Source organism: Ovis canadensis, chromosome X (genome assembly GCF_042477335.2).
Source record: "Ovis canadensis isolate MfBH-ARS-UI-01 breed Bighorn chromosome X, ARS-UI_OviCan_v2, whole genome shotgun sequence".
In the NCBI taxonomy this organism is placed as follows: domain Eukaryota; kingdom Metazoa; phylum Chordata; class Mammalia; order Artiodactyla; family Bovidae; genus Ovis; species Ovis canadensis.
Window position 1 is genome coordinate 4,643,438 of NC_091727.1, and position 17,502 is coordinate 4,660,939.

The 17,502-nt window shown below is 53.8% G+C and overlaps 1 protein-coding gene across 1 annotated transcript in view; it reads right to left on the reverse strand.

The window, feature by feature from the left end:
• Positions 1-376: 376 nt before the first annotated feature.
• Positions 377-17,502, reverse strand: part of LOC138431405 (pseudouridine-5'-phosphatase) — a 61,052-nt gene continuing 43,926 nt past the window's right edge. Inside the window, exon 4 of the mRNA XM_069573504.2 lies at positions 377-1,751. Coding sequence (XP_069429605.1) covers positions 1,575-1,751 — 177 coding nt within the window. The 3' untranslated portion in view covers positions 377-1,574. The remainder of the gene's footprint in view (positions 1,752-17,502) is intronic.

The window sequence follows — 17,502 nt, forward strand, 5'->3', positions numbered from 1 at the left end:
TCAGTTTGCTGAACACCTGAAGCTACACAACACTGTGAAACAAGTATGTTTCAATAAAAATGTTAAAGTATACATATGCAAAGATCATCTTACAGTATCAATACTGTTTGTGGCTTAAAAAAATAAAGAGTCAACCAGTCACATTTATGTTTTATAGAAGATAATTTTAAGTCTTTATTGAGTTTGTTACAATATTGTTTCTGTTCTGTTTCGGATTTTTGGCCATAAGGCATGTGGGATCTTAAGCGCCCCAACCAGGGATCAAACTGACACCCCCAAGCACTGGATGGTGAAGAGCACCACCAGGGAAGTCCTTGGGATATAACATTTTTTAAAAAAGAGAATGATAAAATCATACTCACAAATAAAACAGAAACAAGAGTCAAAACTTTTATTCAATGAAATTAACTGGTGAGGGAAACAGTAACATGTTACAAGCAATTTCAGGGAGAATTCAAAGAGACACGTATACATGGCCATCAAGAAATACTGAGATCAATTAGCTGAAACGGTGCAAAACTGGTCAAAGGCCAGAAATAATCACGAACAATCATCACCGTCACACACATTTCTTTCATTTTTCTAAGACCTTACACAGTTGAAAATCAGCTTAAGACAATCAGTAACAGAGAATACTTGGGTGGGGGTGCCACCCAGTAGGAACACCCCGTGATTATATCATTCTCATTTTTCAATGATGTTCCCAATGCAAAAGGCTGAGGAAGTCTGTTGTTATCCAGTCGCTAAGTCATGTCCGACTCCTTACAACCCCATGGACTGCAGCGTGCCAGGCTTCTGGAAGAAATCTATTAGAAGGCGTTAATCACCAGCACGTAATGTCTGATAAACTGTTCCCCAAATGGGTTCTTGGTGATACCAAGACTGCATTTTCCAGTCCAATTCTATCTCCACCAAAGAGCGTATTAGAAAAATAAATGATCTTAAAGGAAACAATTTCTCTGAGGTAGAAAATGTTCTCGAACGTGCATACGCATCTCGACGTAAGACGTAGGCTACAACGATGTCCACACCGACAGCAAACAACGGATGATCGCGGTCACGGGCTCTGACCACAGGTCCTGATGTGAATTTCCCACTCAGATTACAAACAGAATGACCACCTCACTTGTAACAGTTGTTACTGCCCTTGAAGACAAAAACGCACTTAAGACTGATACAGTACTTTTGACGTCTATAAATAGAAATAAATATGTACCTACATATATATACATACAAGCACATACATATATGCATACATATTTTACAGTTGCCAGCCAGGGTTGAGAACACCAAAGAAGATAAAGGACGTGAAGCTAAATTATTCAGATTAAATACGATTATTCGAGTGAGAATCTTCCATCTTGTGTTCTGGGCTGGGTCTGCCTTCTGCGTGTCAAGTGAGAGTTTGCAGCCGGTGGAGAGCGCCGGCCCGGCCCTCCGCGGGCTGAGAAGGCTTGGAGTTGAAGGCCAGTTCCGGGGGAGGTCTGGGCGCGGGGCTTCCCTCCAGCTCCTCAGGGCATCCCCCGGCCCTCTCCCAGCGGAGACAGCCGGGGCAGGGGCGGGTGGGCACCGTCTCAGTCGTAGGGAGGCAGGCCGAACAGCTCGGGCTGGAAATCCTGCAGGGAGCCCAGCACGAGGGTGGCCTTGGAGGTCAGGTCTGGGTTCAGCTTTCCGTCGGGGACCATGACCACCTGCATCCCGGCGGCGAGGGCCGCCTCCACCCCATTGGGTGCATCCTCGAAGACCAGGCACTGTGGGGCAAGGGAGGCAAAAAAAAAAGAGGGTTGAGTCGTCCCAGTCGGTACCCATGCGTCTCGCCTGGGTGGGCACAGCCCCCGTGGCTGGCGGCTGAGTCCGCCTGTGGGCATGGCCGGAGTTCTGCGGGACCCAGGAACGGTGTGGATGGGGGTTGCCCGGTTCATCACCCGTAAGGGGCAAGGAGAGGGCTGGCACGCTCCCCATCTGAGCGCGGCCCACCCTGGCACTTGACGGCAGGCTGGCCCATCGCTCTCAGCCCCAAAAGCTGGCACAGCTCAGCGGGCAGACCGGGTTCTAGACTCACAAGTTAATTTCACTTGAATCTTTAAGAAGCGGTTCCGTCGGAGCGTGCCAAGCACGAGAGGAGGTTGTGAAGGGTAAGAAGAAAGCACGCGGGTGAAGCATAAAGTGACCTCACCGCTGGCCACGTGTCAGGCACAGTGGGTTGCTCCTTAAACGTCACGCCGGGTCAGTGAGGAGCCCAGCCCCGGGGTGCGCAGAGCACGCCTCGGAACCGCCTGAACCCCAAGACCGAGCACCGGGCGCGGTACCTGTCCTGGCTTGCTCAGACACCGCCTCGAAGCGGGGTGTCTGTATCCCGAGGAGGGGGCGGGTGGTCAGCGAGACCCCCGTGCCGTCCTGCGACCGGCGCCCACGCCAGGTTCAGGGCAGTCCGCGCTCCGAGTGGGAGCCGGAGCCTGCCCGGGGCTGAGCAGGCCGTCAGCCTCACACCCCTTCCCTCCCGGGAGCACACGCGCCTGCCCAGTCTCCCTGCGCCCCCGGAACTCCCCACGGGCCGAGGGAGCGCGCGCGCGTGCGTGTCCGACTCTCTGTGACTGCAGCCCGCCAGGCTCCTCTGTCCGTGGGACTCTCAGGCAAGAACACGGGAGCGGGCTGCCCTCCTCCAGGGCTCTGCCCGCCCAGGGACCGGCACGCGTCCCTGCGCTGCAAGCGGCTTCTTCCCCCGGAGCCCCGGGCAGCCCTGCTGCGGGGCGCAGCGCCCTCTGCACTGCGCGTCTGTCTGCGGGGGCCACGCAGTCAGCAGGGATGCTCCCCGCCTTCCTCGGTGCGCTCCGCCCTGCTGCCTCCGCACGCTGGGGGCGGACACCCACAGCACTCACAGCACACACACAATACACACAGTACACACAACCCACACGACACACCCGCAATACACACAGCACACCACACCCACCACACCCAGTACACACCACACCTACAGTACACACAACAACCTACGATACACACAACACACAGCATACACACAACACGCGATATACAACACACCCGCAATACACACCACACCCATATTACACACAGCACACACAGCACACACAACACACAGAGCACACCACACACAGTACACACAACCTACTATACACACAACACAGCATATACAGCACACACGATACACACACGATACACCCGCAGTACACACAACACACGACACACCCACAACACACAACACACACCCGCAATACACAACACAGTACACACAACACACACGACACAACACACCCACAATACACACAGCACACAACACAATATACACAACACATACGACACACAGGTTACATACAACATAACACACCCACAATACACAACACACGATACACACAACACACCCATAACACCTGCAATACATACCACGCACACAGCACACACACCACACAGTACATACAACACAATACACACAACATATACAACATACTCACAATACACACCACAGTACACACAACCTACGATACACACAGCACACCTGAAATACACACACCACACCCATATTACACAAAACACACAGTACACACACCACACAGCATACACAACAACCTACGATACACACAACACACAACATACACACAACATTCTCAGAATGCACACAACACACCAGCAATACATACATAGTACACACAACACACATGATACACATAACATACACACAACCCACCCACAATATACACAACACCCACGATACACACAACACAGCCACAATACAGACAACACAGCCTCAATACAGAGCACACACAACACAGAATACAGCCACTCATACAACATACACACACCACACCCAGAACACAGAATACACCCAGTCACACACCACACCCACAGACATACAACTCAGAATATACCCACTCACACAAAACACACACCACACCCACAATACACACAACACCGAATACACCCACTCATACACCACACACACAATACACTCACACAGAATACACCCACTCACACAACACACACAACACACAACATAAATATACTCAATATAGACTCATAACACACATACACATAACTCACACACAGGACAGAATACACCCACTCACACAACACACACAAAACAACACCCCCCACACCCACAATACACACAGCACACAATATACACAATACATACAACACACAGGTTACACACAACATAACACACCCACAATACACAACACACGATACACACAACACAACACACCCATAACACCCGCAATACATACCAGACACACAGCACACACACCACACAGTACATACAACACAATACACACAACACAACACACTCACAATACACACCACACAGTACACACAACCTACGATACACACAGCACACCTGAAATACACACACCACACCCATATTACACAAAACACACAGTACACACACCACACAGCATACACAACAACCTACGATACACACAACACACAGTATACACACAACATACTCAGAATGCACACAACACACCAGCAATACATACATAGTACACACAACATACATGATACACACAACATACACACAATCCACCCACAGTATACACAACACCCACGATACACACAACACAGCCGCAATACAGACAACACAGCCTCAATACAGAGCACACACAACACCGAATACACCCACTCATACACCACACACATAATACACTCACACAGAATACACCCACTCACACAACACACACAACACACAACATAAATATACTCAACACAGACTCATAACACACATACACATAACTCACACACAGGACAGAATACACCCACTCACACAATACAACACACACAAAACACAACACCCCCACACCCACAATACACACATCACACAATACACCCACTCAGACAACACATACACAATACACAACACACAATACAGACAACACAGAATACACCCACACAACACCCAACACAAACAACACACACACAACACAGACGATGATTGCTTTTGACACCCTAATAACCAGTCACCTAATACCACCCCTCCAGCAGGAAATGGCTTTGTCCTGAAGTTGCAAACATCAACTACCGACCCATGAAAGCATCAGCCCTCCCGTGAGCCGCTGTTCTGACAGCGTCTTCCACTCTAACAAACTTGACTCTGAAGTATTCTAGGTCTGGAATGTCTTTTCCAACCTGCGCACACATCACAACAGATACGAAACTTTAACCTATGGGGGTGATGTCTGGAGCTCGGCACCCTTAGTGGGCACCCCAGGACACACTTTCAGGACATTGAGGAGCTCAGCAACCCACACTTTCAGGACAATGAGGAGCTTGGCACCCAGAGCGGGCACCCCGGGACACACTTTCAGGACACCGAGGAGCTCAGCACCCCATACTTTCAGGACAATGAGGAGCCTGGCACCTGGAGCGGGCACCCCAGGACACACTTCCAGGACACTGAGGAGCTCAGCACCCCACACTTTCAGGACAATGAGGAGCCTGGCACCTGGAGCGGGCACCCCAGGACACACTTCCAAGAGTCTTAGGCAGTGGCTGGTCAGGAACACTCCTCTCACAGCGTGTGTGTGTAACTGGGCGGGTGTGAGGGAGAGGCAGCCCACCCACTACAGTGCCAGGCAGACAGCGGGCACCTGAGCGGCGCCTGCTATATCTGGGGCGGTGGCCGAAGGGCCCTGCTCAGGACTCGGAGCCACACAGGGGAGCACAGAGGCCAGCCAGCACTCTCCTGCCACTGTCCCCGGTGAGGGACCCGCACCGACCGAGGCTCAGAGGTGAGCTGAAGGTCACAGCAGCAGGAGGGCCACAGCGTTAAGGGATGGTGTCCGGGTCTCCAGAACGCAATGCGGAGCATTCTGGAGCCCTCACCAAGCTGAGGGCTCAAATATATCTGGATTTCATCTCCAGGAGAACACATGAGCTTAATTAAACTGTAGCTGGAGGGGTTTAATTTAGAAGGTAAAACTGTAGCTGGAGGGGTTTAATTTAGAAGGGATGACATTCGCAACCAACGACTGGGGAGGTGAAGCGAAGCGTTTCAGGGGCTCAGCACCCGGAGGTGGCGACCCTGCTCCTGCAGAGATGCTCAGACTTGGCGGGCGGCCCTGTGGGATGGCCCACGTCCACAAGCTTCACCCGGCTGCTCGTCTGAACCACCAGGGAGTCAGGAGGTCCCTGAAAGACGAGCATCGACAGAACTAAGACGGTCCACGTGCTAGCGATGAAGAATCTTGCTAAGGGAACAGAGTCTCCGTGTGATGGTGGTGGATGGAAGGGGCAGTGGATGGGATCAGGGAGACCCTTCGGAGGCAGCGTGGAGTCTGATGGACGACACAGCCCCTGTTGAGGCGAAGGGGAGTCCAGGCTTTCTGACGAGGAGGGCACTGGGGTCACCGTTACGGCGGAGGGAAGCAGAGCCTGCTTCCTGACAGCCTGGGTTTGAGGGCACTGGGGAGAGCCAGGCAGACAAGACGGGCCTGCCTGTGTCCTGGGGGAGCAGGACTGGGCTGGGTGTGAGCAGGGGGGCTGGGTGTGAGGTGAGGTGGCTGAGTATGAGAGATGGGCTGGGTGTGAGAGGAGAGGGCTGGGTGTGACTAGAGATGGCTGGGCATGCACAGAGGTGTGTGAGTGTGAGCAAAGGTGGGTGAATGTCAGAGGCAAGGGCTGGGTGTGACCACAGATGTCAGGGTGTGAGCACAGCTGTGTGAGTGTCAGAGAAGAGGTCTTGGTGTGAGAGGCAAAGGCTGGGTGTGTTTAGAGATAGCTGGGTGTGAGCACAGGTATTTGAGTGTCAGAGGCGAGGGCTGGGTTTGAGTAGAGGTGTGTGAGCATCAGAGGAGGTGGGCTGGGTGTGAGAGGTGAGGGCTGGGTGTGATCAGAGATGGCTACGTGTGAGCAGAGGTGTGTGAGCATCAGAGGCGGCAGGCTAGGTGTGATCAGAGGTGCCTGGGTGTGAACAGAGGTGTGTGAGTGTGAGCAGAGGTGGGTGAATGTCAGAGGCAAGGGCTGGGTGTGACCACAGATGTCAGGGTGTGAGCACAGCTGTGTGAGTGTCAGAGAAGAGGTCTTGGTGTGAGAGGCAAAGGCTGGGTGTGTTTAGAGATAGCTGGGTGTGAGCATAGGTATTTGAGTGTCAGAGGCGAGGGCTGGGTTTGAGTAGAGGTGTGTGAGCATCAGAGGAGGTGGGCTGGGTGTGAGAGGTGAGGGCTGGGTGTGATCAGAGATGGCTACGTGTGAGCAGAGGTGTGTGAGCATCAGAGGCGGCAGGCTAGGTGTGATCAGAGGTGCCTGGGTGTGAACAGAGGTGTGTGAGTGTGAGCAGAGGTGGGTGAATGTCAGAGGCAAAGGCTGGGTGTGATCAGAGATGTCTGGGTGTGAGCACAGGTGTGAGAGTGTCACAGGCGAGGGCTGGGTGTGATCAGAGATGGCTGGGTATGAGCAGAGGTGCCTGGTTATGAGCAGAGGTGTGTGAGCATCACAGGAGATGGGCTGGGTGTGAAAGGTGAGGGCTGGGTGTGATCAGATATGGCTGCATGTGAGCAGAGATGTGTCAGAGGAGGTGGGCTGGGTGTGATCAGAGGTGCCTGGGTATGAGCAGAGGTGTATGAGCGTCAGAGGCGAGGGCTGTGTGTGATCAGAGATGGCTAGGTGTGAGCAGAGGTGTGTGAGTGTCAGAGGAGGTGGGCTGGATGTGAGAGGCAAGAGCTGGGTGTGAGCAGAGGTGGCTCCCTCGGCCTTTTGTGGGGTACTGGTAAACCACAGCACTGGCCCAAGGCCCCACTGGTCTCCCGTGTTGAGAGCTGGCCTGCGCCGTCAGCCTTGACGATTAGGTGGCTAATGTGTCTGAATACATCCAGTGCTAAAGCCTCTCACCCAGTGGACTTGGAGACGGGGTCCCTGGAAGGCCTTTCAGGTGACTGAGTCCCAAGGGGGCCTCATCAGAGAGGGTGGGGATCCCTCGAAGAAGACAGGGAAGTCGTTCTGCCCACCCCGCCCTCCTCGCCCCAGAGGACCGCCCCCGTGAGGGCACAGGAGAGAGCAGGACGCCCTGACGAGCGCCCCCTGTGCTGGACCCCGGCCCCAGGACCAGGGGGCACACGTGTCTGCTGCTGCAGCCCCCACAGCCCCCCAGTCTGTGCTCCTGCTCTCTGGCCGCCGAGCACACTGACCACACGCCCCCCGGGGCGACCTTCTCAGCGGAAGAAGCGCCCGGGGACGTCCTGCGCCTGCGGTCTGCGCAAAGGAAGCAAGCGCTTCCCGGGTGACGCAGCTCCAGCGGAGCCGACCACGCTTCCTCCCGACCACGCTTCCTCCCACCTGCCTTGGCCGCGCTTCCCCAGCAGGCTTGGCCGCAAACGACGTTATCACAGGACGGACCCGCTGAGCGGATTTTCCCTCTCTGCCCGCAGACGCCGTGTACAGACAGCCTGGCGGTTACCACGGGAACTGATACACACGCAAGGAAACGTATGTTCGTTCGTGCACGCTCAGGTAGGTCCGATTCTTTGCAACCCCATGGGCTGCAGCCCGCCAGGCTCCTCTGTCCATGGGATTCTCCAGGGAAGAAAACTGGCACGGGTTGCCATGCCCTCCTCCTCCAGGGGCACTGGCAGGCAGGTTCTTTACCACTGAGCCACCTGGCAAGCCCTCACACCACACTGAGCCACCGAACAGCAACAGTCACGAACTCAGTAGGAGTTGAACCGGTGTTGTTGCTGTGGTTCAGTGGCCAAGGTGTGTCTGACTGTCCCCAGCCCCATGGACGGCAGCACCCAGGCCTCTCTGTCTACCACCATCTCCTGGAGTTTGTCCAAGTCTGCATCCATTCAGTCTGTCTAACCTAGTGTACAACTGATCCAGTGTTCCTCAGGCGTTCTGCTCACTGGCACACGCTAAGAAGTCTTTGCATTCAGCTGTGTTTTTTTAACCCTATAGGGTGCCTCCCACCCCTTCCCTGCCCATTATACACTAGTCCCAGGTGGCTCAGCTGGTAAAGAATCCGCCTGCAATGTGGGAGACCCGGGTTCAACCCCTGGGTCAGGAAGATCCCCTGGAGAATGGAAAGGCTGCCCACTCCAGTATTCTGGCCCGGAGAACTCCATGGGGCCACAGAGTCGGACACGACTGAGCGACGCTCACTCTCACTCATACGAGCAGCAGCAGAGCGAATTCTGCAGGAACCCGCGAGGGAGAGAGCAGCCGGGTGAAAGGGTAGACACTTGATGGGGTCCTGTGGGGAGCCAGGCAGACTGAACTGGAAACAAGACCACAGCTGTGCTTCACACACATTCCACAGGCAAAACCAGGGGTGCAAGAAGAGGTTCTTAGTGCTGGAACTTGAGTGAGATTGCTCCCATGCATGCATGCTAGGTCGCTTCGGTCGCATCCCATTCTCTGCGCCCCCGTAGACTGTAGCCCACCAGGTCCTCTGTCCATGGAATTCTCCAGGCAAGAATACTGGAGTGGGTTGCCATGCCCTCCTCCAGGGGAATCTTCCCATCCTGGGAATCGAACCTGCGTCTCCTGCATTGGCAGGCAGGTCCTTTACCACTAGGCCCACCTCGAAATCCCGACTGCTCCCAGACTAGCAGAGTCGTGTGTGTCTAATACATGTATATGCAGGCACGGCTGTTTAGTTAATTTATCAGAAATCCAAGATACAAGCCGCCTTGTAAAGGCCTGAAGTCCTGTCAGATTTTCATTCTGTGATGGCAGCTTAAGATGGCTGGGTTACATGGACACGCTGTCCTGATGGCCTCATGAGAACTCCCGTCCTCTGAACCGGCCGACACGGGGAGATTTCACAGCCACGTGTAGAGAACCGAGAAAGCCGCTCGGCAGGCATGCTGGCGCAACCACACCACAGGAGCCAGGCATAGAGGAGCTCCTCAGGTGATGCTTCCAGTCGGCTTCCGGCACATGACTGCACCAACTTACATCTTGTTTGATGTATGTGTCTGTGCATATGAATCCACAGAACCAGAAGCAACTCACGCCGAACACAGCCCAACAGAAACGTCACAGACAGACACAGCGAAGGGCTCCGGTCAGGTGGATGCTCCCTGTGATGGCAAAGGGAGATGGGGCAGGGGTGTAGGAAGAGGTTCTCAGTGCTGGAACTTCAGTGAGATTGCTCAAGGGTCCCTGCAAAGGGAGACGGGGCTGCCGCTGGATTTCCCGGCTTGAAATATATCAAACACGATGACTGGTGACACTTGAGGGACTTCCCGGGTAGCTCAGCGGTTAAAGAACCCGCCTACCAATGCAGGAGACACGGGGTCGATCCCTCAGATGGGAAGATGCCCTGGAGAAGGGAATGGCAACCCACTCCAGTATTGTTGCCTTGGAAAATCCCATGGACAGAGAAGCCTGGCGGGCTACAGTCCATCACGGGGTCCCAAGAGTCAGACTAACACATACACACACACACACTCACACACACACACATACACACAGCTATACTGGATGTGAAAATGGAGATGAACACCCATGCAGGTGAAGTGAGGAGAAGTGTGTGCAGGAGGTATATTTCATATGTCCTGTCCAGGAAGAGTTGTCTCTCTCCCATCGTTCCATCTCAGACAGCTGAGAGTGGGTCATTATGTCTTTAAATAATGTAATTACACAGCATTATTCGCTATGCATTCTAGGCCTATGGGCTGTAGGTGGCCCATTTAAGTTTTTTTTTTCATATGGGACCATTTTGAAGGTCTGGTAAACACTGCTTCTGTCTATGTTTTTGTTTTGGGGCCTTCAGGCAGGTAGGAATCTTAGTTCCTCAACCAGGCATCAAACCCACACACTGGAAGGCTAAGTTCTAGACCACTGGACCGCCAGGGAAGTCCCATGGGAGCCCATGTCTTCTTGGCAACTGGGAGCGCCCAGGCCTGGCCGCCTAAGTCACCCTGCAATCCGAAGGACCACGGACCATGGCCTTTGATCTCCGCAGGGCTGCCGGCAGAGCGAGGCGGTGCAGCCGGTCTGGGGGAGATGCGAGGGGACAAGGGCCTCCCGTTCGGGAGGTCACTGACACCACCCAGCTGGGGAGGGCCTGGGATGTGCCAGTGGCCACAGACCGTGGGAAGGTGCAGGTGGGATCCAACGTGGGCATCATGGAGCCCGGGAGGCTCCCAGGGCCGGCCCGAGACCAGCTGGTCAGAGGGGGAGCCGGACCAAGGGCTCCTGGAAGGCAGCACTCCCCGAAGCCAAGGGGAAGGTGAGACCTCTCGGGATGGAGGAGGAGTTGAGGGCCTCCAGAAATGCAGAGCTAACTGAGCAGAGGCCTTCCTGCTGGCCAGCCAGACGCTGAATGTCAGGGGAGAGGAAGCAGGAAGGGTTAGGGTTAGGGTTAGGGAGTGAAAAAACAAAAGAAAAACAGGGACTCCCTCGGGGGTAAAGGAGGGCCAGAACACGCCACAGGGGCCCAAGGATTCTTCTGAGCTGAAGACATTTGAGAATCAACAGCAGTGGGAAGAGGCTTTGTTCTAAACCCTCTTTATATTCCTCAAAGCAAAGGCTCCCTGTGTTAAGTGTTACTTGTAGAGTCGTGTCCGACTCTGTGCAACCCATGGACTGTACCGTGCCAGGCTCCTCTGTCCAAAGGATTCTCCAGGCAAGAATGGAGTGGGCTGCCATTTCCTCCTCCAGGGGATCTTCCCAACACAAGGATCATACCTGGGTCTCCTATATTGCAGGCAGACTCTTTACCATCTGAATGGGCTTTACCAAGCCCTCGAAGGCTCCGGGAAAAATTCAATTGCACAGAGACTTCCCTAGTGGTGCAGTGGTACTGATACTCGGAGCATAGGTTCCATCGCTGGTGGGGGAACTAAGATCCCATACCCCATGCCACGAGCGCAAAAGATTTTTAAAAAATCAGTACGTCCATTCCTTCTCTTGTGTTTCCTGCGTAGAGAAGACCTACAGAAAATAAACCCTACACAATTAAGAAAATGGTAACGGGATCATGTATTTCAATAATTACCTTAAGTGTGAATGAATTAAATGCACCCAGTGAAAAGTGAAATTAGCTTAAATGTAAATGAACTAAACACACCAGGTGTAAAGTGAAAAGTCGCTCAGTCATGTCCGACTCTGCGACCTCATGGACTATATGGTCTGTGGGATTCTCCAGGCTAGAATCCTGGAGTGGGTAGCCTTTCCCTTCTCCAGGGGATCTTCCCAACCCAGAGATCGAATCCAGCTCTCCCACATTGCAGGCGGACTCTTTACGAGCTGAGCCACCAGGGAAGCTGGAGTGGGTAGCCTATCCCTTCTCTAGCGGATTTTCCTGACCCAGGAATCGATCTAGGGTCTCCTGCATTGCAGGCAGATTCTTTACAAACTGAGCTACGTTCCAACCAAAAGATACAAACTTGCCGGGACAAACTTGCCGGGCGCATGAAAACAGGTACATCGGTTGTGCTTGCTCCATTCCGTGGAGGTGAAGGGGCGCTTGGAAGTATCAAAGGTGCTGACTGCCTACACTCGAGGGGCTTCTTGAGTGCGTGTATCCACCCCCACTTTCTACATCACTCTGCCTGACCCCCCAGATTGTATGTAATTATTTTATATTGTTAGGTTAATCGTCTTCCCATTATGGCTTGCAACTGTAATGATCTTTATTTATTTTTTTGTTTGGCTACTGACTGTGAAAACTGATAAACATCTTTCACTATTGCGATTATATGACTATTACTCACTTAATACCACTGTCTCATCATCGGTCAACAGGAAAATAATACGATTCTGTATCACCAAAACTGTATCACAAAAAACCATTTAACAGAAAAACCTGTAATCGCTTTTTAAAATCCATATGGCTGTCAGAATTAAATTAGAATTTTTTAAAAAATACAAATGCCCAGGTATTGCTTGCTTTTCTCCAAAGCTCCAGATCTGTTTCTGGTGAGCTGCCATGTTTGAAAACAACTGGACTATATGATGATCTTATACTTTTACCCAGTTTCTTTCACTTTTTCTGTTTCACATTCAGTGCTATTTCATTTTTTATGTTTTTCAATTTCTCCATCTCTCTTTTTTTTCGATGTTCTTTCTCAAGTTTTTAATCAAGCACAGTAGAAAAGCTTCGGTATACATATATATAAATAGTGCATTATAATGCAATAAATACAATATACTAGTATATAAATACAATATATATTGTAGAAAACTTGGGAATCTTGGCCTAATTGAAAAATTTGACATTTCGATTCCACTTGTTTGACTTAGTATGAATAGAGTGCTAGATTTCTAATTTTTAAGTCAAGTACACAGGCAACAGGCAACACAGGTTGTATAGCACAAGCAACTAGAGTCAATATCTTATAATGACCTGCAATGGAAAATAACCTGAAAAATAATACATATGTATGTGTGTATAACTCAGTCACCTCACTGTGCCCCTGAAACATTGTAAGCCAACTATACCTCAATAAAATACATATACAAAGAAAAAGAAATGCCACTGCCATAAAGCCTCTCCTTAGGATTTTCACAACCCAGGAACAATGACTTTTATGACTAAACGGAAGTCTGCACAGGTCAGCACCTGGGTAAGAAATCACCCAAACAGACGTTGCCATACAAGGACTGTATCTCCCATCCGTTCTCCTAAGAGCCCAGTTATGTTCCTGAAAGATATCTATTCTCCCGGAAGTGCCCCTCTCTTTCTCCCCAAGCCCTATTATGATGGTCTGTAAACCCCAGCTTCTAAATGCCTCCTTGGATCGTATCTCCTGTGCAGTGCCGCCTTCTTAGGCAGAGAGAAATCTGTATTTTCTCTTGCTAACATCTTCTGTCCATTTAAGTGACACACCCCCGACGGCAAACCTAAGAGTGTACAGGAAAAGGTCCCAGAACAGGCCACCAGGACCTGGTTATTACTACATTTTTTAAGCACAGAAGGATGATACCCAGACAGCTTGGGAGGAAAGAGTGAAAACAATGAACACTAGCCCTGTGAGGCACTTCCTCCTAGTAAGACTGTGACCAGTGTGTGAGCACAACCCCCCCCTGCCCCGCCCCCATACCACCTGCGCTCTCCTGCTTCCTTATTAGTCCTGAGGCACCGAGTGCCTTCGGTGACGCGCACACCACCGTCAATTCGCGCTGGCACCGGGGCTCTCTGCAGGGACTTCCTAATCTCGTGGCACGCCCTTCAACTGTGAGGCTCGACACCCCTGCGCGCTGGCACCTGCACTGCATCAGAGGCAGAGCAGCAGGACGCGCCCTAAGAGCTCTGTCGTGTCTCCACGGGCCTCTCTGCACCCGCTTCCTGGATTCGGGTGCTAAGTCACTCAGTCATGCGCAGCTCTCCGACCCCGTGGACTGCAGCCCGCCAGGCTCCTCTGGCCGTGGGATTTCCTACGCAAAAGTACTGCAGTGGGTGGCCACGCCCTCCTCCCGGGGATCTTCCGGATCCAGGAATCAATCTTACATCTCCTGCATTGACAGGCGGGGTCCTTACCACTGAACCACCTGGGAAGCCCCTGTATTCAGGAGACACACTCAAGCACACAATGATCGGGCTGCAGAGCACGGCACAACCAGGAGCCTGTCAGCACGGCCCTTCTTACCACAAGCAGCACGTCACCAGGGGAAATCTCAAACGCCTTAGCTGTAATTGTCTAGGAGACAGGACAAGAGAGGTTTTCATCTGCAAGGCAAACACCTGCACGAATAGACGCGGGTGCGGAACGAGGGCAACTGGCAGAGCCACCGGAAGAGCTGGGTTAGGCCCAGGCCACGCGCTCGCTCAGCTTCCTCTGACGCATCTGAAATGAACGCCGTCAGGGCGGGCAACAGGGCCGTTCGAGCTCCAGCCTGGTGCCTCACCAAGGGAAACTCCTGCCATGCAGGCTGGAGCCCCAACCCCTGCCCACCCCCCACCCCCACCGTCCATGGTTTCGCTGCAACTGTCCTCACGCAAAGCCAGCAACATGGTCTCCTTGTCGCTGCCTGAGCACACACTCGCAAACCTGCAAACACCGTGTTTCCGTGAACAGGCTGCCCAGCGAAGGAAGGGCTGCCTGGAGGTGGAGGCAGGCGGGCAGCGGCCTCCTCTTTGAACTCGCACGTCCACACAATTCAGGAGGTGATGGTCCAGCATATTGTCCTCTCAGCTGCCAGGATGGGCTGGAAGACAGTGCTTCTGCTGGGAGCCTCCCGGGAGGACCAGTCTGCCTGGGAGGCGGGGGGGCGCCTCGCTGCTCTGCTGGGAGCCTCCCGGGAGGAGCCAGTCTGCCTGGGGGGCGGGGGGGCACCTCGCTGCGCCAGGCTGATCAACGGCAACCTGCAGTGGATACAGGAGGTGGCCCTTCTAGAAGCCGCGTTATCACCTGAAGGGGTCGACATTAAGTGGGGCAGGAGGGGCGCCAGTTCTTAGGGAAAAGAACCCATCTGTGTGGAACCTGTAGCGGGACACTGAGCCCGCAGACATGCACACATCCTGATGTAAGAGGCAGAGCTGCTAGGACCCCAGCCCCTGCCCCATCAGCCCTGTGGCTTCAGCTCCAACTCTGCGGCTTAGCGGCTGGGCTGCGTCCACTACTGGGTTGAACTCGCCATGTATGGAAATCATTGTCCCTCACTGACACTCAATGATGCTTATGGCTGCAATGTAAAAAAAAAAAAAAAAAAAAAATTTGGTCTTTGCCCCTGGTATCTGCCAGGCTTCTCTGTTCATGGGACTCTCCAGGCCAGAATACTGGAGTGCGGAGTGGGGAGTGGGTGTCCCTTCTCCAGGGGAACCTCCCTGACCCAGGGATGGAGCCCGGGTCTCCTGCGTGGCAGGCAGATTCTTTACCGTCTGAGCCAACGGGGAAGCCCCACTTTACCTTTCCCGCACAGAGCTCCTAAAACCCTTACCACCTCCAGGGCCGTGAGCCCATTTTCCACGCCATTCATACTAATCCCCTTCCAAGCATGCCTGAGTATCCTGGTCCCTAGATGGACGCAGGATGCGCGGTGTGTGTGTGTGTGGGGGGGGGGGGGTTGTTGATGGGCTCCTGGTTGTGTCCCACCCCAAGGCTGATTGGAGGGGTGCCACTTGTAGCCCACCCCCTCATCTCCAGGGCCAGCAAAGGATGCATTTATTTACCAACAGCCAGTGAATTAACCGCCAGCAATGGAGCCTCCACAAAGACCCCTGGAAGACAAGGATGCCGTTGGCGCTGAAGACAGGCGGGTGCTGGAGGCCGGCGCACCCGAGTGGGCCTGAGCGCTCCAGCAGCCCAGCCACCCACCCCTCAGCCCACACAGCTCTTCTGCTGCAGGGTTCCTGGGCTGTATTTATATACATGTATTTGGCTGCACTACGTCTTAGCTGTGGCAGGCAGAATCTTCGCTCTTTAGCTATGGCATGCAGACTCCTAATTACGGCGACGGGGGATCTAGTTCCCTGACCAGGGATAGAACCCAGGCCCCCTTCACTGAGAACCCGGAGTATTAGCCACTGGGCTGCCAGGGTAGTTGCATTCGTAAGGCAGACCAGTGAAGGCGAGCACAGCGCATTCCTGACTTCTGAGTCACTCTAGTCAGTTACAACTGCTGGGGTAGAGGGGCTCTGTGGGATCCCCAAGCTTGTGCTCGGCCGGGGAGAAGTGTGAGCAGCCGGGATGCCTCCACTGATGGCTGGCGTGTGAAGCGGGGGCTGAGCCCCTAACCCGGGGTCTGCACGGACTGCAAGGAGCTCCTGGCGTAGGTGTATTGAACCGTGGGAGACCCAGTGCTGGTCTGAGACCAGGCAGAGGCTGCGGTGGGGCAGGCAGGGGTGGGGCTGGTGGTGGTGGTTTTGTATTTCAATTGTCGTTACAAGCTAATTGCAGGAAGTCAGGTCCTGAACCCCAAAAGCAGGCCATTCAAGAACGCTCCCTCACCTCAGCTGCCTCTGGAGCCGCTTTTGGAGGAACAGTCTGATTTCTGTGGCACCAGGCTGGGTCCCAGCACCGGCTCCCTGGTTAGTGAGAGGCCACAACGGTGAGACGACCTTCCAGGGAAACGCTCTTCCCTGCACAGGTTCCCCACAAGGCACCTGATTAACGCCATCACCCTCGATGGATACGCGCCCTGCCTGGTGGGGACACCCTGGGGTCACCAGGAGCCACGCCCCTGGAGAAGCCCCCAAAGGCTCCGGAATCCACACCTGCGGGCGGCCGAGGCTCCGCCCCGCACCTCAGCAGCCCCGGTGCGCCATGAGGCACCACTGCTCACCGTCAGCCTCTCCCAGGCTCAGACACTTCCTCCCCTCCCCACGGGGGACCCTGCGTGATGCAGGTGGAGCTCCCCTGGCGGCCCTTTCCAGCGGGAGAAACACACAGAAGCCTGGCGACCGCTCAGTGGAAACCAAGCGCCCTCGCGCGCACCAGCTCGGCAGTGACCAAGTATCACCAAGAAGCGCGCAGGCAGAGCGGCGGCGAGGGTGGTTGACCGACGTCAGAATCACCGAACAGCACTGCGCGTTCGCGTCCGGGTCTGCGCGTCACAAACGAGGACACAGGAGTCCCATTGTCTCCAAAGGCCCCCCTTTCCCGC